At 42.9% G+C, this 26,011-nt stretch overlaps 1 protein-coding gene across 2 annotated transcripts in view; it reads right to left on the bottom strand.

The window, feature by feature from the left end:
• The window catches only part of ndst3 (N-deacetylase/N-sulfotransferase (heparan glucosaminyl) 3), a 44,824-nt gene extending 25,224 nt beyond the window's left edge, over positions 1-19,600 (bottom strand). For both annotated transcript variants that reach the window (XM_023270274.3, XM_023270273.3), the window contains exons 1-5: positions 19,160-19,600; positions 16,130-17,410; positions 5,671-5,758; positions 4,539-4,693; positions 3,151-3,336 (exon numbers count right to left, since the gene is read on the bottom strand). In XM_023270274.3, the coding sequence (XP_023126042.1) occupies positions 3,151-3,336; positions 4,539-4,693; positions 5,671-5,758; positions 16,130-17,128 (1,428 nt within the window). In that variant the 5' untranslated portion in view covers positions 17,129-17,410; positions 19,160-19,600. The remainder of the gene's footprint in view (positions 1-3,150; positions 3,337-4,538; positions 4,694-5,670; positions 5,759-16,129; positions 17,411-19,159) is intronic.
• Between the last annotated feature and the right edge of the window lie 6,411 nt (positions 19,601-26,011).

Genomic DNA, 26,011 nt, shown 5'->3' with positions numbered 1-26,011 from the left:
GTGAGAGAGAAGGCCACCAGAGCCACAGACACTCAGCACTATTTCACCAAACCAATTATCCACAGAGCTATAGCTCAAACTGATATAGTACATTTTAAAAAGAAATACACACATACACACACACACACACAAGCATGCATGTTTGCGTGAGCGCACACACACAGCACAAGCCCATATCTCAGTCTGATTTGTTCTGATACTGTGGGTCCAGTGGGTGGCTCTCAATCTGCTGACAGAGACACACAAACACCAATTTTACAGCCTTAAGACAACTTCCTGTCCTCCTCTGAACAAACAAAGATGGAGCAAGTGGCACAGGAGGAAGAGATTAATAGACAGAAATTGCGAGAAAAATTGGAAGTGAAAAATGTGAAGGGCAAAGGAAAGGGGAAGGATGTCCCAAAGTAACTTTATGAGAGGTCAGAAGGCGAGATGAATTATCAGAAGCTAAAGACCGGCTGGTTTGGTGGAGTGATTAGCGTTTACCATGCGCTGAGGTGCACACACACACCTAAACCACCCCCGAAACTGCCTCTCAGAAAAATGTTCCGCCTCCATGAGCTACGTTTTGATTTTGTTTTCTCTTTTTCCATGCCTCCCTAGCCTCCCTTTGCTATTTAGTCAGTGTAGCATGCAATGTCTTGGAGCAGGAGATGGGACTTTTCAATATTTCCCTGCACTGGTTACACTTTCTGCAGTTGCTTTAAATGGAATTTGACTGTGCAATGTCACCTCAAGGTCCTCTAAATAGCTGTTGCTTTCAGTCATATCGCATGACACATACTTTACATCTTCATTAGCGAACGGCGCTGCATGTCTCGCAAACTGGACATTTCAATGCAGGAAACGTTGCTCAGCCAAGGCATCTATTGATAGCAATTTTCTTTAATCAAATTTAGAGAAGCCTGTTGTTCCTTCGTGTGCTGATGTGGGCGTGAATTTGATGTAGCATGTACAAGACACCTCAGAGACCATCAGTGGCAGATAAATCAGAGGTCCTGCTGAGTTTTTCCACATGTAAAATCAACATACTATTATCCATCCCATTTTCCTCAACATCTAAACTAGCCAGCAGCAGAGCAGGGCAGTGTCTCCAGAGAGTCTTTCCACTAGTAGCGCTGGGTGTTTTCCCTCAGCAGTCTAGAGTAAGCAAATGATCAGCAAGCCACTGTAAGTCCCTTCATTTCCCAAAAAGGCGGAGAGACCAGGAAAGCTCAACTGAATGAATCTGATTTGCATACGTCCTTGCTCCCCTGCCAATGTGAACAAAATTTCTAAATGAAAAAAAAAAAGAAGTTTTTTAAAAGCTTATGGATAGCCTTTAGTTGTATTTGAAAAGACAACAGGAGCAAAAAGTTTCAAAAGCCCAGAGAACATCTATCATTGGTGTCAATTGTTGAGGGGCAGTTATTTAATTTTATCCTGTCTGTATTTCTTCTGCAATTATTCTTTTTTTTTGTTGGCATAAAACCATTTTTTGTTCATTTCTGACAGATTGTTCTTTCTCTTGTTTTCTTTGTCTTTTATTTGTGGTGTATTCTAAATTGTTGAGCATGCGTCTTTGTTCAGTGGCTTGTTATTTTATTGAATCTGGTGATTCACTGATGTTTCTCAATACCTTACTATTGATAATGTATAATAGCACATTATGGCCTGTCAAAAAATGAGCTTGTTATTGTACTGGGAGGAAGTAGGATTAAGTGGCTCTCTTTTATGAAGCTGTGACAAGTCGTCAAGAAATAGAAAGCAGACTTTTAGGACTGATTAGAAAATTACCCCAGCTGTCTGTTCAAATTGTTTTTCTCAAGGCCCAAATATGGTAGAACAACATGGACTGGTAATTTCAATGTCAGATGTGATTGGTTCTTTTGTCAATAAGGGAACAGTTGTGCATACTGACAAAGAGCCCGACTGACAAGTGAATGAAGCAGAGGAGGAGGGGAGACCGAGGGAGGGATGAAGGCAACTTTCTTAGGTGAAATGGGTGTCAAAAGATTTATTCTATGGCTGTCTCAAACACTGACTGATGAATTATTTATCGGAGCATAAATGTCTAAAAAATGCTCTCATTACTAGATCTTTACTCTATGCCATGCACCCTTCACATATACAAATACACATGCGCGGAAAAGTTTGATCCCTCAGCTGCATTGGGAAACCATTAAATATTGAATCAGCGTGGAACTGAGCATGCTGTGGTGAGACAAGGTCAAAGAATTCATATCACATGCATATGCGTACGCACAGAGGTTACACACCATGCGCAGCATCATTGATTTTTGGTTTAAGACCGCAAGAAACAATCAGCACACAATTTACTATTCAGCAAACACTTATTTGAACAGAGAGGCAGCAGTCAAACAGTTTTTCAAAGCCAGATAAAAGAGTAGAGCAGCAGTACACCATGTGCAAACACAGTCTTGTAAGTAAATTATTCTGAATTTGTGCTTACTTTGACTTAGCTGCTCCGAAAATTATATAATTCCTTGTTTTCATTTCAGTCACAAGAATTAAGCAAATCATTTGTTTTTTTTTCCTGGAAGGCAAAGACACTGCATTAAGTGTCTTGATTTTGATTTAGGACCTCAGCATGAATCAGAAGCGAGATGAGAACAAACTTGGTTGCGACATTTATTATTTTTATCTCAAACATTTATGCCAGGCAACACCCATCTGTGCTTTGTCCAATAGGCCAACATATTTTATAAAATATATCTGCACGTAGCACCAACTCTGACTTCTATCAAGAGATATCTGCAACAAACTGCTGTGTAACAACAACTTTCATGAATAGTACTTTTAGCCTGCCAGAAAATGAAAATAGTGGAGGGTTAAAAAAAAAAAAAACAAAAACAGGAGGGAAACATAAAATAATCATAAAAATATTGCAGGTAAAATATGCATCTGAATGAGACCCTTGGCAGTCTTTTTGGTATAAAGCTGCACACAAAACAGAGATGTGCACTTATGAATATCTAGCAGGTAGATGCAAAAAGGCTAATTTATTTTTATGTATGTGCTGAAACATGCCAATTAATCAAAGTGCATTTATGCTGGTGATGACGGGGACATTTTCATGTGTTTGCTTGAAATTAAGCCAATGCACCTCTGTGGTTTTTCATAAATGACTGATTAACAATGTTTTCTCACCATTATGTTGTTGTGGATGAAGCCCTTACGGTAGCGGGCCGGTTTGAGGTGGGGGTACTCCTCAGTACTGGTGACTCGGATACTCCACACCCTTCTCCAGGCCTCGTACAGCTGCAGGTGGACCGGGTAGACCCCGGAGTGGTGAGGGGCCACGGCGTAGCCCATGTCCACAGGGATGTTGTGTTCCTAGAGGACGGAGGCATACATAAACACAGACACGTACATGAGGGTTATATACATAAAGACAGAAATGATGGCACATTTACAACTCACAGACAAAGGATTTTGTTCCACATAAACACACAGCGGCCGACATCCTGACCTTGTAGGAGAAGCTTTGTGTTGTGTTTGTTATGACGCTGGCCTTCGGGTTGGAAATTAAAAAAATATATAGTGTGTGTGAGCATGTCTATGTGCGTGAGGGTGGGTGGCTGCTGGGTGCGTCCCGAAGACTGATGGTGTTGTCCTTTGCTCTGACACACACCTACACACTGTCAAAGCTGAGCATCAGCGGTCGGGGGATGAGGGAGTGAAGAATGTATGGATGTGTGTGTGTGTGTGCAACAGAGTTTAGTGATCATGCTTTATGTTCACGCTCACCTTCAGCACCGTGAACCAGCCTACTTTGCTCTATTGTATGTGTGGCTTCACAATCCAATATGGTCAACAAATCATCTTCACTCACTCCCACACACGCACACACGTACCAACAAAGCACAGCAAACTAAAGCAGAGCAGAGCAACAAAAGCACTCAACCTTGTGGACTGCAGATTAACCAGGAGACCTTAAATAGGGCACAGGTGTGCCTGTCAAAATAAGTGCATCACTCCTAATTGAGATATTACATTTTGTTTGTTTTTCAGAAGTAATTCTTTTTCCCCCCAACATCTCATATTGTTCCAATATTGCCACATTCAACATACTTATATTGTACAAATGTGCATTTCAATGCCATTATCCTAGTGGTACTTTACCTACAGTTTTGGCTTATGGAAACACAAGGCAAGAAATCTGGTGTATAATGTGTGTGTCTATGTGGTGTAGGAACCCAACACTTGCCAGGCTGGAAAAAAAAACAAAAACTTTTCAAATACAGCTGAAAACATGTTTTGAAGTACATTGTGTTGTTATCAAGCTGGATTATTTTCCTGACATTCCCAGCAGCTGAATAAAGTCAGTTTGAACAGATCCAGCACATTCACCTGAGAACATCATGTCTGTAATCGACTGTGGCAAAGAAATAACAAATACGTACAGCGACAGACGTCCTTGAAGAAAACGCAATCATGGGAGACAAGCATGATTAAAAGGACACACAAAGAGAAAGCGGCGCTGAAAGAGACAGCTGCAAGAAGTGCACAAGCGCATGCCTGTGCATGTATCTCACCAGAGCGAACTCCTTGTTGAGGACCATCTGCTCCAGCAGTGAGGACTCGTTGTGGAAGAGGTGAGGCTGCATGTGGCTCCACATGTGGGGGAACCACCAGAACTCATCGACATACTTCAGTAGCAGATCGTCTCCCTCATCCTCCTCCATCGTGCCTGAACACAGACACGAAACACACACACACACATGCACAAAGACAAAAGGACAAATAGTAAAACATGTGCAAAAGCAAGCAGGCACACAAGGTTAGAGAATATCATCAACAACGTTTGTCTTAAGATCGTGTTGCTAAATAAAGTGGTCAGAAACCATGGTGACGACAAGTGATGGCATAGCTATAACAGATGCTATGGTAATGTGTTGTACTCTGTATTAGATTTCTTCTAATTATAATCATGTTCAGTCTCACCCCTATTTTTCTTTCCAAGTGTATCCTACACCTTTGTTCTTTTACTGCAGATTTAGACACTTTAACTAGAAAGTCAATAAAATCTGTCCTTGGAGCCACAAAGCAGCCGACAATGCTCCACAGTAGATCATGACCCTTATAAATATGCCTGAATAAATATTACTTTATAACTCTAAATTTAGAATTTTTTTTTTTTTAATGAAAGGAATCTTGACACAAATGAGTGTTCACATTATACGCTCTTTAACCAATTGCCACTTAGTCCACCTAAGACATTTGTGCAGCAATTGTTTTCTTTGTAAATTCTATTTTAAGATGTAGTTATGTGTGTAATATGTACTGCACACTTTGATGCATAACAGATAGAAATATACATAAACATAACTACCAGACTGTGAATGGTATATTTTGTCTGATTGCTTATAGAACAAGCAAACATGTTTCAACTGCAAATATGGTATTTACAGCACATGTTAGGAGAACTGTGATACTTACACCTCCACGTAACTGTAAGCTGCACTTTATGAATTACATACTGCACTTTATGATTAGCTTGAACTGCATGGAGATTTTGAGTGTCTACATAACGGCGAGTGCAATGAAAAAAAAGGAAATGTATAAATCGTTCATACAAAACATTAACCTACATCATTAAAAAAAAGGAAAAAAAACATATAATGTCTGTGCTGATTCTGGCAGTGATGGAAAACAAACAGAACACACCTGTGTGGTAGAACTTCCCAGAGAAGCCCAGATTGAAGGTAAAATTGGAGATTTGAGAACGCAGCTGTTTCTGAGTATCAAGGAGAGCCTGTAGACAGATAGATAGATAGATAGATAGATAGATAGATAGATAGATAGATAGATAGATAGATAGATAGATAGATAGATAGATAGATAGATAGATAGATAGATAGATAGATAGATAGATAGATAGATAGAGAGATAGATAGATAGATAGATTAGAGACACAATTTCCAATTTCAACTGCAGATTACATTATATAAAGTTCATCTCTCCCCAGCCTGCACTTGTATAGATAAAAAGCTGATCTGTCTGATTTAAATCCTATATCTCTCTGTTGTACAGATAAAGCTCCTTTCAAACATACACCACTTTCCATAAATCTGATGGCATTTGAACATTTCCCCTTCATGTCTGAATGGGCACCTGGTCACTTTTATATAAAAGTCACAACAGCAATCTCAATAGGTCGGACCTAGGAATGTTTCAACATGGCAGGAGTTAGAAGCCTATACTGTGATGACATACATGATGTTATGTATAGCAGCCAGCGCTATGTGACTGAATCCCAGCAGAAGCTATCGGTGTCACTCTATGTACTCTCTTTGTCTCTCCTCCTGCACCAAATTATTCTGTCAGCACTTCTGTTCATAACTTCATGATAGTATTTCTATTTGTTCTGGAAATATATTCAGTTTGGTTCCTTTCCAAAATAACAAAAATATGAGCACTCTCAAATTTGTAATCAATTTGTAAATCTCAAGATGCCAGGAATAATAACATAAAAGTAGCCAGTGTCTGAATGCCAGAATGTCGCCACTTTAACTGACTGATCAAGCCTGCAATGTGTCCTGTGTCTGCAAAAGGTTTAAGTGAACTCTGATTCTTCAGAGAACTAGTACGATGGCTGTATGTACTCGTCAGTGCTCTACACTACGGCGAGACGATGGCGTGTGTCATTATTTAGGGCTGTTGTTTTGCTTCCTATGCGCCCAATTTGGTTCCTGTCCCTAAAGTTACAGCAATCTCTGGTTTCAATACTTGAATCAGGATTTTCTTCACTTATTTAATGACTTCATTAGTTTACTGGCCTTTAAACAAAGAGTCTGTAATGAGTGTTAACTAAAGAGTGTTGCACACTCTGCACACACACCGATAGTAATGTGAGTTAATGAAGGTCAGTGCATTAGTAGCCTCTGGGGGGTGGACTAATAACCCCCACACACACTCCTCCCTCCTCATCATTCTCTCCATCCATCCCTAACATTACCAAGTGAAACCCTGTACACTCCCCCTCTCTTCCCTCCTCCACTCTTTCTGGTTCTCCCTCTATTCTTCCATCATCCTGCTTCTGAGAACCTGCAGTCGCCTCTCTCGGTCCCCCCTTCCCCATTCGTCTTCCACTCCTCCCACCGTTCTCTGAACCTCCATCTCTCCCTCGCTTGCTCCGTGAAAATGTCACATTCTCAGGAGACAGGGCTGTACTAATTTGAAATGAAGGCTGAAGCAGCATGGAGGAAAGATCGCTCTCTCCCTCTTTCTATAACTCTCTGCCCCAGCTCTTTCTCTTGCACCCTCCCATCCCATGTTCTCACAGTTTGCTCCTGCAAATATTTTGTTTATCTATAAAACTCTTTGAATTCTCTTTCTATTTCAGTCCGCAGGGTCTTTCTGTTGGGCTACGCACCACATCTCAGCGACCAATCTTTGTCATGCTGCTTTTAATCGATCCCTAGGAACCTTTCCTGATTTACGAGACCTGAGCAGCTGAAGTCAGAGCTAGGAGTTGGTTCCAGGCACTGCTCCCCCCTACCCTCTGCCTCTCGTTTTTTTCACCCTCTCTCCTCCTGAGCGTGTGCCTTCCAAACTAACAAATATCCAGACACATGCATGGAGTGTCTTCATTAGCTCTAATCTAATGGTGTTGAAGATGGCTGCATGCTGACAGATGTGCACAATTCCCTAATCTGATCCCCTGTCTCCTCTTCTATGACATCCTCTACATCTTACACACACACACACACACACACACACACACACACACACACACACACACACACTCTGAGGCAAACGTGTGGATACAAAGACTTAAGATTTAAATTAAGTTTGTAGCTGAGTGCTTTGCATTGTAACTCAATATACACTCCCCGATGCACTTGGTCGAAATGCATTATTAACGTGTGTGTTGGTATCTGCGAGAGCTGGCGTAGGTGTGTGTCCAAGTGTGCAGCATATTAGTTTAAACATCTCATTTGTATTCTGCTACCTAACATCCAAAGCAGAAAACAGAAAGAACCATGAAGGAAATGTTGGTGCTGTCAGTGAGTCTCAGAGCAACAAACAACCCAACAGCTGCTTTTTGCATGTTTTCACCCCATCGCTCTGACACTCAACATTTTATCTCCTCTATTTCTGACTTGGTAAAGGTGTGTTTTTATTGTGTGTTGATGCCACTTTGAGCGGAAAACCATTTTCCAAACGCTTCCAGTTGCTACATTTATGGATGCTTTCTAATTTGAGAGCTCCTGCAAAAGATTGCACTGACAAGTCAGGTCGTCGCAAATTTTACCACTGAAAAGCGAACGTGGATGTTTTGAAAGGGACATCGGGGAACTTGGCAATTTATTGTATCAAAGAGATTGTTGTTCAGCAGCCAGCTCTCAAATCTTACACATCAGAGGACTAACATGCAAGGAGACTTTTCAAAACACTCCCTACCTACAACAGCGGCGCACGTTATGAAGCGTTCATGCACAACAAATTACTCAGTGAGATAGGTCAGCCTTCTCCACCAGGTTTCAGTTCTCAAGCGATTTTCAAACCATTTGGAGGGTACATTTAATAGTAAATAAAGAGAGCGGAGAGAGAAGGTCAACTCTGCTTCCTTTTTCACCTTCACAGAGCTGACCAAATTATTGTATGGAGTGAGTATGAACGTTGGAGTGTAAGTTTCTGAAAACTGCATAACTGCTCGGACACAGGCCTCACTAATCTGATTTCAGAAGGCGCTCCCTGAGGTTATATGGCCACACGATATGGATGCAGGCAGTTTAATGGCCTTTCTAATTTGCATAGCAGCCTAACTTTCCTGCATTTTATATTGGCGACTCGGTGTTTGTGCTATATCCAGTGGTTTGTATGCCTGCTGTGCATTACAGGAAGTGAGTTGTCAAACCTGCAGAATATCACAAAACTACTCAAAAGACAGCAAATCAGGATACCATAACCACATCAATAGAGACATATTGTTGTGTTAACGCCTGAGAGTTAACAAAACCAAACCAAATGAGTAAACTGTGGCAGTTTACAACCCCAAAACTAATCCTGAGCGTCATTCTTTGAAGCCTGACTGTTAGGAGTGGAGAGCGTATGGAAGGACTGCTGTATGAAGAGACTGCAGAATTGTGATGAGAAACTACAGCCAACAAAAAAAGTACACTTCTTGGACAGAAACTTTCACACTGAGCATATGACAAAACCCTCAGTCTGCCTTGGAGGGACAATGAAGTCCCATCCTGCTGTTTTTCTGAGGGTAACAGCAGCAGATCTGGGAGAATTGTGGGCTTTATGCAATACGGAGCCAATCTATCCAGTGGATACTGAGCTCAAAGCTGAGAATGGTTTTAAAATGGGCCATAAGAGATGCTTCAAAAAAAAAAAGAAGGGGAGATTTGGATTAGCAGGAGGTGGGACTATGTTGCATGTGAGAGATCTTGACAATCCTAGTGATGAAGGTAAACACACACTGGGATTAGCGGTGAGCGATAGCCCTCATTTCCGTGCCCAATCCCACAGCTTCCCAGCACTGTGAGTGTCAGAAGCAATGCCAGTTTGCTTCTGTGTATGTGAGACTGACAGCGGGTGTGTGTTTCAGCGTGTTCTTGCATGTGTGTGTGGTAAGCACTGGAAGAGGTGCCAGCTAGATGTTGGGGTTCAAACAGATGGGAGACAGGCATCTGGACAGCTGGCATTCACTGCCTTTCAAAAACCCTTTACACCAACCACCTCTTCACCATATCCCCATTCTGTCATTTCTCGCCTTTGCACTGTTCCCCCCAGCCCCCCATTTTTCTTTTCTTCTCACAGCCTTAAGCCTGTCTGCGAGATCTAAAATAATAAAAGCAATTATGAAATAACACTAAGTGGGATTTTATGCGCAAACAGATTTGGAAGCAAGTATAGACGAGCAAGAAAATTGATCCCATTTATGAGGTTTAATTCTAGAGCAAAAAGCGGGTCAAAGTTCTCGATTCATCTACATGAGCGCTTTGTCTCTGCATGTGTATGTCAGCGTGTGCAATGTGAACACTAGACCAGCAAATTTAACTGGGTCAGGCATCTCTATTTGATGAGCAGAAAGCGCACCTTACCAGTTAATGCCAGTCTTCCTTTTGCTTACTCTTTCTTTCCCCACATCACACTTCCAGTCTCGCTTGTCAGATTCAAGTCAGCGTAGCTTATTATACTGGGGCATTTTACAAAATCATCTATTCACTTGCATTTACGTATTCAAGGTATTTGTGATTGCTTGGCATCGCTATACTAACACTAAAATCTACTTGGCAGCCCCTCAAGGATTTTGAGTTTCAGTGATTGCTGTGATAGCAAAAACCTGCCTCATTTTGTGGGAGAAAATGCATGGCATGCGGCCACTTCCTCCAAGTTTATTTGGAGTAAAAACAAGAGCACCAACAAAAAATGTTAATTAAACAGAACAAGTTATTAAGATGATATTTAGTCGACAAATGCTTTCTTTAGAGTATTCTTTACAGTGACACTGTGAAGGCTGTTTCTTTTGTGCTATCTGTCAATAAAAAAACAGAAAGAAAAGCCCTCATACACAATCATACTTTTTTTTCTCCTTCAAAAGAAAATAACTGTAAAACTTCTAGTTCCCTGCAGGGCTAACTGTGATCATTTGACTTGTCCTGATCAGGAGGATGAATGAGAGCAGATGTCAGGATACATCACGCTGGAAGCATTATCCTGTTCTCCGCTGTCATCCTGAGTGTCATCTCTTTTTTGCCTTTTTCCACCTGCTACTTTGTCATTTATAAAGCATTAGGTCCTAACACTTAAGATTTCTTATCAAGGTAAATGAGTATCACCTGGCATTAAGGGGGGGGCTTGTGTGCGTCCTGTAACACAAACACCAAACTCAATCTCTTTTCTCAAATTTCCTTGTCTCTCCTCTGATTTTTAAATCCTTCATTCATTGTTTATGCCTTTCTTCATTACTTATGTAACAGCATTGGGCAAAGTAGTAAACAGATATGGAAGGAGCTTAGTTTGATTGACTCAAGCGGTAAATATGCATCATACTTAATTAGGTCCAAAGACTAACTCAAAATAGGACTGCACAATAAACTACTGCTATGCCAAAAACCTTTATTAAAATCTGAATAGTGCCCATTTTTTGTTCTATTTTCAATTTTAGCTCAGACGAAAGTGATCACAAGAACACGAAAAACACTCCTGTCCAAACATCTATACTCATTCGGTTGAAACATCCAGAAAATACATCCTTTTCAGTCTTGTGTCCCTCAGCGTGATGCAGCAATACAGTATAAAACGAGAGAGCAAAGCATTGAGCAGTATCACTTCAGTGTCAAATGATTCACAATTGTATCATCTTACAGTAACTGCATTACTTCTGCGTTGAACAGCAGGTTATTTCCTCTTGTGCAACACTGAAACAAGCAGTTTAGATTTACTATGATAAAAATACAGGACTTACAGTAGTAGCTCAGTGCAGCAAAAGTCCTCTCATTAATGAAATTCAAACCTTTTTTTTCCAATACTTCATTCGCCCACCGTTATTTTTAATGAATCAATCCTCCCAGCACTGGGGGTACAGTTTTTTCTTCTTTAGAAACATCAGAAACTTGTGTGCAGTATTCCTCTCCTGCCAAGCTTCGTGGTTGACGAGGAGTCATCTCGTCAACCACTATTTTTGTATATCTACATGCATCCATGGTGCCATCTATAAATGTCATCTCGCCAACACCTTTTGCTGCTCTATATGATCACACTCCCACCTCCGTGCTCCACTGTCATAACTATACATTCACTGTGGTGGTTCTGGCCAGGTTCACCCCAAACATGCTGGACCCCGTCTGCACGGGACAAATTTATCTTGGTCTCATCCGATCACAGAATGTGCTCCCAGCATTCATAGTTTTTTTTTTCTTATTCCTGAACCAAGTTTCATGTTGCAATTTTGTGCCAACGAGCAAGTGTATTTTCTCCTTGGGTGCCGTTCATAAAGGTTGATGCTATGCAGTGCTCTTCACACTGTCACAGAAACTCTGATTTCCACTGATGACTTCTGTGCCAAGTCTGAAGCATGTGTTTCTGTAATTTTCAGAAATAGATTGTTTAGTAGCACACTGTATGGTGTGATATTTTGAGAAAGTTCTGGCATTCATAGGTCTTTTTTATTACCATGTTCACACAGTTAGGATAATTGGAAATTGCGGGTGTACTCAATTTGCCTTCAGTGATCACGTTTTCTGACTTTTGTCTTAATGATCACACATGTATTCATTTTTATCGCATTAAGTATCTACTTTTGGGCCTGTACTTTCAATATAGTCTTTTTAAAGTATTGTTTTTAAATTGTTCATAAGAGAGAATACTCTACTTTTCAACTTTTAATACAATTTTGAATCATTTGACATTTCTGTGACATTACACAACAAACTGCTATTGCATTCTGTATATAGGATAATTAGTTTCTAATTGGGTAAGATGTTGAAACAGGCTGTATGGTTTTTTTATACCACATTAAAGTATTAAATATCCCGCTCAAGGAAAGTAGAAAGACTTCCTGTGTCTATGGAAACATATTTTAATCTTATTTAGTCAATTCCTCCTTTTCAAGAGTACGAGATATAGACCTTCACAACATAAAGTTGGTGAAATGAAAGAGATTTTATCGGGTATGGTGGCAATCTATCACTGGAGGCTCTTATGTACACCCATACAAATGTTGGAAGAGTTTGCATACAACACAGAAAGTTCTGAGTGGATGTGAGGCAACGGTGCAGATCACTGAGCTACTACTTGCCTTTAGATACAAAACAGTCCAAAATATCGAGCTCAAGTGAATGCAACCCCCATGTACCGAGAGAGTGCTTGTGTCTTGACTTCTAAATCCGCGTACAAGATACGTCTTCACATATGCCTTGTCTAAACTGGGATGACACCACGGCAGAAAACACCTCGGGGAGGAAAAGAGCAAGAACGAGTTGAGAGGTAGGTTTAGCGGAGAATACAAATATGCTGGAGATAGTGATCAATGGCTCAGGCAAGGAGGGAGTGAGGAAGAAGTTGAGTGGAGGAGGATGAGGAGGTGGCAAGACAGAAAGGTGGAGGTGATAAAAAGGGATCTGAAGATGAGGATCTGACACCTCCCTAACGACCACTCTGAAGGAGAGAAGAGGAGAAAACCTACATGCATGAATAAAAAAAAAAAAAAAAAAAAAAAAAAAAACAACACAAGCACTGGTCCGAGCATCATTGATGGGAGTTTTTGACTGGCATCATCCCTCATTTTGAGAAATGTCATCTGTGGGGTGCCTCCCTGTGAATCATTTTAATAGAGGAAATACAGCTGTGTGTGTGAGTGTGTGTGCAGACAGAAGGGGGTGTAGGTATTGTTTGTCACCAGATGAACTCGTGGGGTGAGACTAATGAAGAGTGCAGAGAGAAGGAGGGTGGCATTTTAATTGGACTCTCTCTCTGTCTCACTCCTCTCTCTTCTTCTTTCAGAGAGAACAGAAGATTGAATGTTGGCTGTATGGAGTTAGGAAGGGATTTCTAACATTGGCCCTGCAAACACCTTGCTCTGCTAATTGGTCAATATCATCCCCTGTTACATACTTAGATGTAATGTTCAAGATAGGTAGAAACAGAATTTCCATTTTCACATTATTTCTCTGCCGCTTATCCACAGTGACATATTTCACCGTAGGCGGGTTTTTGCTTCAGCAGTCCTAGAATACTATTTTGAATATTTAGGACATAATATTCAAAGATGTTTTGATGAACCCACCAAACAACAATTCCCAGATGTTGATTCTGGGGCTCAGCTGTGGCCTGTAATGTCATTGTGGCTTCAGTCAGTCTGTTCTGACCCAAATTAAATCTAAAACAGTTTAAAATGTTTTGCTCCACAAAGCTAACACCAGACCCAAGGCAATTTTCCACAACCTCGATATCAGTGTGCAAACACTTTGCTTTCATGATTAAATAATCCCCCTGAATTCCACAAGCCTTCGTCTTTTTAATGAAATGAAGAGGCATCTTTTCAGCTGTCACCTTCACCCAAAGCTAGATGTATGTTTGACATGTGGTCATCTAACATGAGTCATCCTTTCAGCAGCTATTCAGTGACATTTCGCTTGAAGGGAAAGACTTTCTTTTATGAGCTCATCTGAAAACTAAGCAACAGGATTTACTATTCAAAAAATCCCTGCATTATGACAAAGATGGAGGGGGAAAAAAGTCAAATGAATCTGTTCATCGCATGATTAGGAATATACGCTGTTTACTCCTGCATACACACTAAGAAACACCTTGCTCAAACTGTAATTTGACAACTCTACCTGAGGCTCTCCATCTCTGAAGGGAGGGCTGCTACAAATCATCATATTCCTGCTCCCCCGCCTCCCCTCTTCTGCTTCTCCGTTTCCCTTCAGCATTTTGTTTGTCTGAAATCGCAAAGTTAGCTGCTAGCTCTTCCCTTAGGCACCATGCTCCACCTTCACTCTCTCTCTCTCCAACTATTTTCCTTCTTTTTTCCTCAAGTCTTTCTGGCGGTGATTGCCAACTATCCTGAAGGAGAGAGAAGAGTAGAAATGTGGAAGAAGTGTGAGTGTTTCGAATGGCATCCCTCCCTCTTTTTATGACCCCCTCTCTCTCTATCTGTCTCTCCATCCCCCTCCTCCTTTCTCTCTCTCTCTCTCTCTCTCTCTCTCCACATCTTCCTACATCCCCATCTCCCTGCCCTTCTGTTATGGCACTGGTTCATCCTCATGTATATTTATGCTACAAAGCTGAAGAGTCAGGCAGACTTAAAATGAAAACTCCAACTAGACAGCGCTTGTGTGCTCATTTTGTGAATGTGGATGTGCACAGGAATGTGTGCACTGTGTGTGTGTGTGTGTGTGTGTGTGTGTGTGTGTGTGTGTGTGTGTGTGTGTGTGTGTGTGTGTGAGTGAATATGTACTCTTTTATCCTTTTTGGATACAAGCATCTTTTTTATATTCAAGGCTGGAATTCCTCTCCACTTCACCACTCACTGCATTCTGTTTTTTTTTTTTTTTTTTGAGGGGGGGGGTGGTTTCAGTCTCCCCATTCCTCTCATCTCCTGCCCAACGTTCAGCCATGAACAGGTGGCTCTTTTTTTGTCAGTGGTTGACAGGACAGTTGAAAGTGACATTCTAATCTAAAGCAGTGATTCAGAAAACAATCACACACACACACATTTGCCTATCATGTATATCCTGTGGTTGCAGTGAGACTGGAAGACTCCTCTGTTCTTAGCTCACGCACATGTCCACAGAGCAGTATAAATCTCCCCTTTCTAAGAGTCCCCCACACTCATTCAGATGCACACGCTCCTTTTATGAAAACCCACCAAAACACGATTTATTTCCCTTGAACATCTCTTGAGTGTGAACACAGTGGGAGAATGTGACCATAGATTTCAAACAAAATTCCTCCCGCTGAGGACTTTTATCCAACCCCCCAGCAAACGCAAAATGCTTTTTTTGTCTCTTATAAATATTACATTCCTACAGAAAGTGTTTGCAAATACTGTATTTCTGTATGTATACATGTGCAGAGGTGCACGGCTGCCTGCAAATGTGTGTTTGCTCATGCAAGCGTGTGTGTTGAAACAATAGCTGTCTTGAGAGGCGGGCTGCATGGCTGACTCTCCTTTAGTTTCCCTAAGAGGAGGAACGTGGGAAAAGAGGAATAAGTGCCATTCATCTTTTCACTGGCTCATTCACTACCTCTCTTTCTCTCACCCCTCCTCTTTTCCTCTTTCACACCACATCTTTGTTCCCTTAAATGGCCTCTTCTGGCTAAACCTCCATTTGAGAATACCCTCTCGTTGTACCCTGACACATATGCACTTGATACACAAACACAGAAAGCCATTGCACACATGCACAAGCCTTTCCAAATATCTCCCCAATGCACCCATGCCTGAGCTAAAATCCTCTGAAATACACTCCCGGAGCTATCTTTTGCCGAGGTTACTTAGACAGCAACAAGCGAACCTTCCTTATCTCTACCACGGCACTGGCATCATTACTGTTGTTAGAAGTACATACCAGAATGAAATATCTAATCCAACACAATTGGCCTGACATCCCACACTTTATCTCTCTAATGCACAATGTCACATCCCCGTCATCCCCAGTACCTTCACATCCTTGGCGTTCATGCGTGTCCCTTCTTTTCCCACAAAAATGTCATCTATATCCACCAGTATGTGCCGGTCCAGCCCCAGAGTAAGCTTCCTGTCTGTGAGGTAGGAAATGGCGTCCACCAGGATGAGTCTGTGGAGCCAGTAGCCCAGTCCCTGGCCAAAGAGGACTCTCCTCACCCCATCATAGAGTCCCAAGTCCTGCACCACTGTGGCCTGGTGGCCTTGACTGAAGCCAGGCCCTGGATTATCTCCGCTGCCTGCCCCTGCTCCCTCCTTAGCCCGTGCATGCAGCACAGCCTGGTATGTGGAGTGATTAGAGGAGAATGAGGTCCAGTCCTCCCCAGGTAAGGCCCCTCGATCTGTGCCGGCTTTGGTCAGGTGGAGGAGAGGCGAGCTGGACACCACGCAGCAGTCCCAAAGCGCTTGGTTGGTCCGAAGCACCAGCGGTAGGCCTCGCAGTTTGAGGACAGATGGGGAGTTCTCAGTGGAGCGGTAGAAGCCGATGATGCCAACTCTGTACTCAGTACAATACTGATGCAACAGCTGTCTGTTCCATGTGTCTGCATGTGCATACTTTAACAGGTTCTCGTAAATGATGAGCGAATATCGTCCGCGGCCTTTTTCTGTCAGCGGCGGCAGGTCGCCCTTTCCTGAGGCTATCTCCATGCGGAACTGGAAATGTGCTGACTCCAATATAGCCACAATGTCCTGACCCAGCTGGGAGTACTGGGACTCCACCAGCACCAGCACCACTGGGTCAGTGTGGACGTGTGTGTGCGGTGGGTTCGGAGGGTACGGGTACGGGAGCTGTCGGTACGGGGACATGGAGAGCGGTTGGGAGCAGGCAGGCTCTGCAGATTGTCCAAGTTGCATGGAAGGGGAGGAGTTCGTAAAGAGGAAATAGGCAGAGAGGAGGAGGGAGAGGAGACAGCAGGAGGCCAGTAAGAGCAGGAGCCTACGCAAGTGGCGACGGAACCGCACAGCCACTGTCATCGCGAAGAAGCAGACGTCTTTTTTTTTTTTAGTTTGCTGGAGTTTAAAGAGTGCGTGCAGGAGTTTGGGGGCTTTGAGGAACCCTAGAGATTGTCTATGTGTGTGAGACACGAGCAAAAAAGCCACTCAGGTGTGTGTCATGTCACCATGGCAGGTGAGAAAGGGAGCTGCACCGGATGTCGGAGAGCAAAGGTCTTGATTGAGGATGTGCAGTCGGGGCGCTCTCCCTCCAATCCTCATGGAAGAATCGCACGCACAGATGGAGCGAGTGATGATTAATTTCTGCAGAAAAGAGGACAAGGAGAAAGGAAGAAAGAGTAAATTTGTTGGGCAAGGTTGAATAGTATGCATTAGCTCGATGTGTGCATGCTCGCGGGTGTGTGTGCGCGCCTAGGTTGTGCCACCCTGGAGAGTGTGAGGGCACAGCTGGTAACTACAGAGCTGATTGAAAACAAGTTGCATCCTTAGGGCTTAGCCAACCTCTGGCGCACACACACACACACACACACACACACACAGGCAAAGTGACATCACAGTTAAAAGCATAAACACAACACTGAAGCCAATCCCCACAAATAAACAACAGCTGGTTGTGTGTTAATATGGCAGTGTGGGGAGGTGGATGGGATCTCAACTAATAAGTCCCATAAAGCTCCACAGAGAATTCCTCTAATTGTGCCAAAACTCTGTGCACCTCTGTCCTATTTCTGAACCTAATCATCTGAAATATCACAAAATTAGAGCTGGAATCCTTTTGCCAGGAGCAGTAATCTGGGGGGAGTCCGTGACAGTACAGAGGAAATGAGGAACGAGAGAAAGTGCAAGAATAAGAGAAACGGCGAGAGAGAGAGAGCAGAGAGAGGAACAAAATGCAATGAATTATAGAAAGAGACAAAAAAGACCAGGATTAGCATCTTAATGTATGTGCCGGGAGCCAGGGAGAAGAAAAGATCCCACAGCATCTCTTTCTCTCTCTTTTCTCTCCACCCCCATTATACCCCTCTTCTCTCCTTCTGTCTGTTTGAATATCAGTAGTCTTTCCTCACGTTCTCCATCCTTTCTTCCTCACTCCTTTGCCTTCAGAACACGCGCAAGGAGAAGGTCATAGAGGAGGAACTACAGTCATATTCCCTACATATGATACCAGAAAATCCAAAAGAGGCGGGAAAAGGTTTGTTTCCTGTATAGCTGTGCCAACTCCACGAGGAAAGTTGTATTAGTTGCTTTAATAAAATGTGTGTCATCCAAACTGGCACTTGGATTATAGATGTGGTGCTCTGTGGCATCAAGAGTTTTAACACAAACCAAAACCGCGAAGGAATCTGAGTGAAGGCGTGCAGTCATACTCATCCTTAGTAGTGGTTAATTCAAACTTGTGTTCTGGAATTTTGTAGGAGAATTTGCAACTAAGACAGCTAAGTTTGTCAGGTGATCTAACCTGTTACTATAGGTATGTATTTGTTTCACTGTCAGGAGCCACAGGAGGGCGCTGGAATTGGATTAACACAGATAGTTTACTTAGAAGTTATTATAATAACTCATAGTGGTCTTCTAAGTCATCTGATATGCAAGAATTAAAAAAAACAATACATACAATTCTGATGAATTTTAGGCCTGCATGAAAAATAAAAACTTTTGAATCATTTTAAAATTCAAATTTAAAGCAAAAATGAGAATTTAAGAATTTTTTTCCCCGTGTGCTTTTGTCATAATAATGTTTTTAAAAATTAATTTACGGTCATTTGATTTGTCATAAATATTGAAAGACCCGTACAAAAACATACAATTTCAAATAGATTAAATAAAATAAAATAAAAACTGCAGAAAAAGACAAAAGCAGTGATAAATCACCCGTCTCGTCAATCTCTAGTAAAAAATAAAATAAAAAGAAATGCAACCAGCAGCACAAACATCAGTGGCTGTTAGCCGGCAGACAAATGACAAAACTCCAACTAACAGCAGCCAATTCCACAGAGTTTTTCCATCCCGCTTCCCTCCGCTGAAGTTTATGTCACCGACTCGCCCACTTACCTCTGACCGAGTCCGAGGCGCTGCCGCACGGCGAGAGGCGAGACGGCGGCTCGGCGAGTGCGGTGCTTCTGCTGCTGCTTCGGGTGAGTCCGGGGCTCCGCTCTCGGTGGCGCACCACTCCCGTGTCTTTTGGATGCTGAGGCGTTGTGCCATCTCTCCCCTCTCCTCGCCTCGCCTCTCTCCCTCGCTCTCCCCTCTCCACTAGAGCAGCAGGGGCGGCCAGCCGGAATGATCCGCTCTCCTCCCCCCTTTCATCATTCTTCGCTTTCTCTTACTCTCGTCTCCCCCCGCTGTTTCCTCCCTCCCTCTCTATCTCTTCCCCCCAGTGCGCTCACTTCTTTTTCCCCTTTTGGCTCAGCTTTTTATTTAAGGAGGAGATGAAGCAGCGACAAGATGCGGGAGCACCGATGTCTGGGCTGCCCGTTAACGACTGAGTGCCGCGCGTAAAATGCTCCGGTTTAAGAGCGCCTACACAAGTGGAGGCGATCGAGAGAGAGAGAGAGAGGGAGGGAGGGAGGGAGGGAGGGAGGTAGAGGCGAAAGAAGGGGAGGGGGCTCGGTTTGATTGACACAAACAGCCTTTTTTTTCTCGGGCATCAGCGATCACGGGCCCGGTAAAAGCTCACGGCCCGTTAGTCGGTGTTAGTTGGATGAGGGATGTCACACACCTTTATACGCACTGGTGCAAGTTAATGACGAGCTGTAGTGTTTCTCACTCCCGCTCCTTGCACAAGTTAGTATTAAAGGCGAGAATAAATACGGAAAGGCAGAAACAGTGCAAATTCACATAATCAAGAACTGGATCAGTGGGAATACGCAGACGTTTCTGAGCAAACGGCCACAGTCATACATGTTGGTGTGCATCAGCCCCATTAGGCCTCCTCCTGCAGAATGTCAATCAGCAAACCGCAGCCTGTCAATCACAGTGTTTTTAAACTTGATTAGGTGTTCCCTTTTCACTCCCCACTAGTTCATCAATCTCTCTAACCCATTTGCACTGACACACTCTTACTCACACAAATCTCAGTGGAGCTGGTGGGCCCCTCATTCACATTGTAATGGCCTTACAATGGAGCTTACTCAGTGATTGTGCATGTGCTGTGCATTTGAGAGAGAGGACACAAGTCGGACGCGCGAAGGAAATGTGTCAACTTAAAGAGAGGCACACGATTGTGCTAGCTGAGAAAGCGACTCACGGAGAGGAATCTGGATCTACGTATGACTTTAAACATGTAGGTTCCTTACCAACACACGAAATGCACATTATCAACCCGGAGAAAGGAGGAAAAACATGATTTCACGTCTCTCTCACTTACCCTTTCCCCAAGCTCCTTTCATACATGCACTCCTTTCTATTAATCTAATGTCATCTGAACGTGTCGGCTTCATGTCTGAATGAGTATCTTGGTCACTTATCCATAGAAACCGCAATAAAAATCTTGCTAGTATCATTTATGAAACACTGTCAACAAGGCACAAATGTGAACTGCGTTCAGTTGCACAATATTCCAATGTACTGACTGTCCAATCTATTCAGATATTGCTCTCTCTTTCACCGCTGTAGGTATGTCTGAATGAAGCCATGATGAATATTATTACTCTGCCAAGGAACACGGCGGAGTTATGTGGAAATCGGCATACTTTTGTCCATCTGTCTGTCTGTCTGTTAGCAACATAACTCAATGAATGGATGAAATTTTCAGGGAAGGTCAGAAATGACACAAGGACCAAGTCATTATATTTTGGCAGTGATTCGGCTTATAGTCTGGATCCATGGATTTGTAAAAGATTTCTGTATCATCGTGAGATAGCGGCAAGGCATCACTGTAACTATGACAACAAGTGAACACTACGTCAGCTGCCTGCTGACTATCATATGATTGTGATCCTACTACAAATCCACCGCTGCGGGCTTATGGGGACTTATCTGTCAGAAATGATACGAGGAACAATTGATTAAATTGTGGGGGTGTTTCTGAGTCCCAAAAATTCCCGCTGCCCGCTACATATTTAGATCACGCGATTTGGTATCTGTAGGTAAAGTAATGTTTTATTAAAGATTTCATCGTTGGAAATGATACAATGAATGAGCTTCCCTGGTGGAGTACTGCGTTCTCCGAGTGCTTTTCTAGTTATAAAAGTGGCCTACCCACTTCAAACAGTTCTCGGACTCACCAGAAAATGTCACAGGAGAAAGCTTGTTCTTGCACTGTTTTTCAACGTAGTCTCCTTTAATTTCAATGCACTTGGTCCACCGATGTTCAGGCTTTGCTGTCTCTTTGCAATAAAGGTCACATCCTGAGCCTCTGGATCCTCCTCAGCAGCATGGGTGACCTCATCATCGCTCTAAAATGGCAACTAGATTTTAGTTTGGTAAACAGAAGTGAGATGCTACCAGGTAGGGTGAGTAGGGTTCATGGAGCAATAGTTCAAAGCCACATTTGGCTGCTTTTTCCATCCGTACTGTGTGGATGGTTCTGGAGCAAGAGCAGCCCCCTCGAAGCTTTCCTCACCTTTTTTCTTTGATTGCTTCAAACATTACAGCCTTTGTGGGCAGTGATTTAAGACTTTTTGTTATACAATTGCCCCCCAAAATGTAGGTCTCCAGGTGAGGCAGACAACTTTTTGAACTGTCCTCGTTTGTCTGAATGATGCTGTCACTTTGGCAGATTGATGAAGCCAGCAAAGTCATGTCTGAAAAGAACTTGATTTTGAGAAATTTACAGGTGTTTCCTTCCCATTCTTACTCAGAACATCCCTATAACTGGTTCTTACTTAAGGCTCTTTAAAGCATGCACTGCATTCTATTATACTGCATTTTCAGGCTGCATGTTTTCCACAAAAGTCACAACAGCAGTCTAATTAGGTCAAACATTTACATTTCACTTTCAACACGACACAAGTCTGGACGGCATGCAGCTGCATTAACAGATAGGTACGCACAAGACTGCCATGTACTGACTGTCCAATCTTGGTTCTGTTGTGAGTATGTCTGAATGGAACCACGAGATAACATAAAAGTGACCTATGTCTGAATGACAGAATGCCATCAGTTGAACAGATTGATGAAGACGGCAATGTTACATATCCCATGTCTGACAAGGGCTTTAGTGTAATGACTAAGCGGCGGTGGTGAGAAACAGAGCTTGAATGAAATATAACAGCCAAAATATAATGCCCTACAGAATGGAATCCGGAGATAATGAAGGTTTGGATTGGAGTGCGATTGTGTTTGTATGTAAATTAGTGTCAGTGGGTGAAGTGTAATTAGAGAGGCTGTTCACCCATTTCCTCCACATTGCAAGCAGAGAACTACTTCTGCTGTGGTGCTGGTTGGAGACAATAAGCCAGAAATGAGAACTAGACAGCTGCACAGAGGGTACGGTGTAAGCTACAGCGTTTCCATACATGAGTGTGTGTGTTAACCCTAAAGGTAATTACAGAGGCCTTCATGGTAACACACCACAAAAGCGCAACTGCTGAGAAAGCTCCGAACGAAAAGGCACCAACATGCACGAGTGAACACATGCTGCCTCCAACTCACTACGGTGCGCACGAGGATGCAGTCACTCACACAAGCCCATGTGAGAGCACGCACAACAAAGGAATATGTGAAAAGTGTCAGAGCTGCCATGTTCAACTAGCACTCTGACTGTTAAACAGAGGAGAGCCCAGAGATAAATGAGAGAGAGCAAGAGGGAGACAGAGAGCGGGAGGGAGAATGCTTGTTGTCTTCATCAGAGGCTTTTGTTAAGTGAGAGATAAGAGAGGAGGCACGACTGATTCCCTCTCTTCTCTCTCCCCGCTGAGAGCTAAATGGTGGCTCTGCGAGGCTCTCGTCCTGTGTGAGGCCTGAAGAGAGCAAATGGAGCTCAAGTGTAAAAACAGGGAAAGACATAATCATCACAATGCATCACATCATCGCCAGGAGTCAGGACAGCACGCATCCACGCAGCTCAACATTCACGCTATGCCCTGCTAATTAGAAACCCAACAAAACACTGGGCAGATTGCTGCGTGCTTTCGCCGAACACGTACTGGAACCTGTGCCCTGGCACTAATAATGATACTCTCCTCTCTTGGCTGTTTCCACAAAGCACAGGATCTATTGCTCAAACTAGCAGCTCTCGGAGATGTATCAGCTCTTTTTCCTCCCACAGTGTAAACAACAACATGCTCGCTTTGCTAAGGTGTGTTGGCTGCTTGATGCTGTTGCTATTTCAATGATTCCTGCTCCTTCTTCTTCTTCTTCGTGTGTGTGTACGTGCGCGTGATCGAACCACCTACCCGCTCCTGACCCCTCCCCATGCCTGGAAACATTGATAGATAGCTGTTCTCTTAAGAGCTCAAGTGAAAGCTGCCCCCCTCCAACCCCCCTCGTCATCCCCGAGCACATTAGAGGAAATATCTTTTGGCCAATCAATACAGCTCTTACAGATTGATAAGCCAAAGATACACATGTACACGTGCACACACACACACACACACACACACACACACACACACACATTGAGGGGGGGGACAACATTTCTTCTTCCATCTTTGTGTATAGTGTATACAATAACCAGACCTGAATCAATCTTTTACTGGAATTCTGCCAGTTGCAGGATTACCATAGCAACATACACCAGAAAACTATACTCGGCAATGAATAATATCAAATGTTGTTTTTTTTTTCATTTTACAGACCCAGATAAGTTGCTAATTTTAATCTAATCCATCCCACAGTATAACAAGATACTCCGATGGCAGACCTTAATGCAGTGCTTTAATGGAAAGGAGAGTAAAAGCCTCTACAGTTAAAGTAGGGCTTGATGCTACTATATTGCACCATCTCACAATAAAATGCATGCAAAGAGAAAGGATAGGGGGTGCAGCTATGTCTTCTGCACGTTTTCTTCATGCATGCTCACTCTCACAATTTATTGTGACGAAAGTGTTCATCAACTTTCATCAGTCAAGATCATTTAGGCCAGAAGTGCGACCTAATTACAAAACTCTAAACAATCACGGGGGGGGGGGGTTTAAAAAAAAATAACCACGATCACAGCAGGGTGTTTTGGTACGAGCGTGTTTGTCTGTGTGACTCATTGAGAGACAGGATGTGGCTCGCCAATGAGAACATAGTATTTTGACAAAATCAGGAACAATATTGCCTTCACACAAAGAGAAACACACATGAATGCTCACACATACCCGCAAGATCATACTTGACGCCCACACATCTCTGTAAACAACCCAGCACTCCCACACTTTCGACAAGCCACAAAACACCGGCGTGCTTGTTGCTTGTTAGGAGTGACAGAGCACACCTTCATTTCAGATCATATCAACACGTCGTCACAGCACTGATTACAAGTGATGCATCTGACACAGCAAAGAAAGAGCACTGGAAGACTAAATGTTGAAGAAAACAAAGTCCGCTCGTGCTATGTGCAATCAGCATCATATGTTCACGAGAGGATTTAAAAAATAGAAAGTAAGAGTGTGGAGAGAGAGAGCGAAAAGACGGGGGAGGTTGTCAGAAAGCACAACAGTGATCAGATCGCACAGCACTCAGGGAAAGGAGGGGTAAAGTGATCCATCTCTGTCTCTCTCTGACCTTGTTCACTCTCGCCAAAAACCTGACTTACAACCCCAAACTAAATATGATACCTCCTCTTTCTGTCTTCCCATCTTTCCCCCTCTTTCTCTGGTAATAAATCGTGCTGTAATTACCAGGCAGGATCAATAACAGTCACATCACTCCTCTCCTCTGCCCGTCTGCCGCCGTCTGCAACTGACACTAACGTGTTCATCCCTCTCCGTGACCACTGCTATAGATCTGTGAGTGATAGATCGCATCCTGTTTCGTCTGTGTACACACAAACACACCTGCAAAAACACAGGCAAACACACAGACACACACACACACACACACAGGGGGAAACAAACATAAGGTAGACATGGACACTCACAAGTATGAGAGCTGGATGCCACAAGGGGGAGGCCATAGGTCTCAGTTGCTATTGGAGACGTCTCTTCAGCTGAGCAACCAACAAAGAGTTACCTTTCTCTCCCAGAATAGATCAGTCGGCCCCCTGTCTAATGAAATGGAGGACAAGGATGAGAATCACATGGTCAGTCACGGAGTGTGAACTTGGTGAGTTTGTCTTTGACAGAAAGAGAGATACAGAGAGGGTGTGTGTGTGTAGCGTGCATGTGTGTGTGTGTGTGTGTGTGTGTGTGTGTGTGTGTGTGTGTGTGTGTGTGTGTGTGTGTGTGCATATTCATGGGTGCGCTTTCCATGCACAATCATGCGAGTGTAATGATGTTTAATAGGAAATTAAAAATATCCTGGAGAGCAAGTGCAATTTTCACACCCCAAAATTGCTGACTTGTAATATTCAGTCACACCCACACTTCCACGTACGCGTGATGGATGTGTGTGTGTGTGTGAGAGAGAGTATGTGTGTGTCCCTGAGAATATCATATCAGTGTGAGGGAGAAAAGGGATGGATGGACTTACACATCCATTTATCTGCAGCCTTCAGCATAAGCGTTAGAGGAGAATGTGAACAGAAGGTGTTTCAGAAAAGTGTTGTGTTCGTCTCCATTAACAAATGGTAACCAACTCTCTTCAACACGTTATACACTGTAAATAAATGTATTTTTCTCCACATGAGCAAACTCTGTTCACACAAAAATGAAAAAAAATCCCATTTGTAAACAGTCAGATCTGTTTGCTCTTGCTGGACTAATGCTGTAATTCATTTAAGATATTTAATATGTCCATAAACTGCCCACACATTTTGTAACAAAGACGTATAAAGAAAAAATGCCAGCAAAAAGTCAAATATTAAGTTTTAATAGC

This window comes from Amphiprion ocellaris, chromosome 4 (genome assembly GCF_022539595.1).
Source record: "Amphiprion ocellaris isolate individual 3 ecotype Okinawa chromosome 4, ASM2253959v1, whole genome shotgun sequence".
NCBI lineage: Eukaryota > Metazoa > Chordata > Actinopteri > Pomacentridae > Amphiprion > Amphiprion ocellaris.
This window is presented reverse-complemented; position numbering and strand designations above follow the sequence as displayed.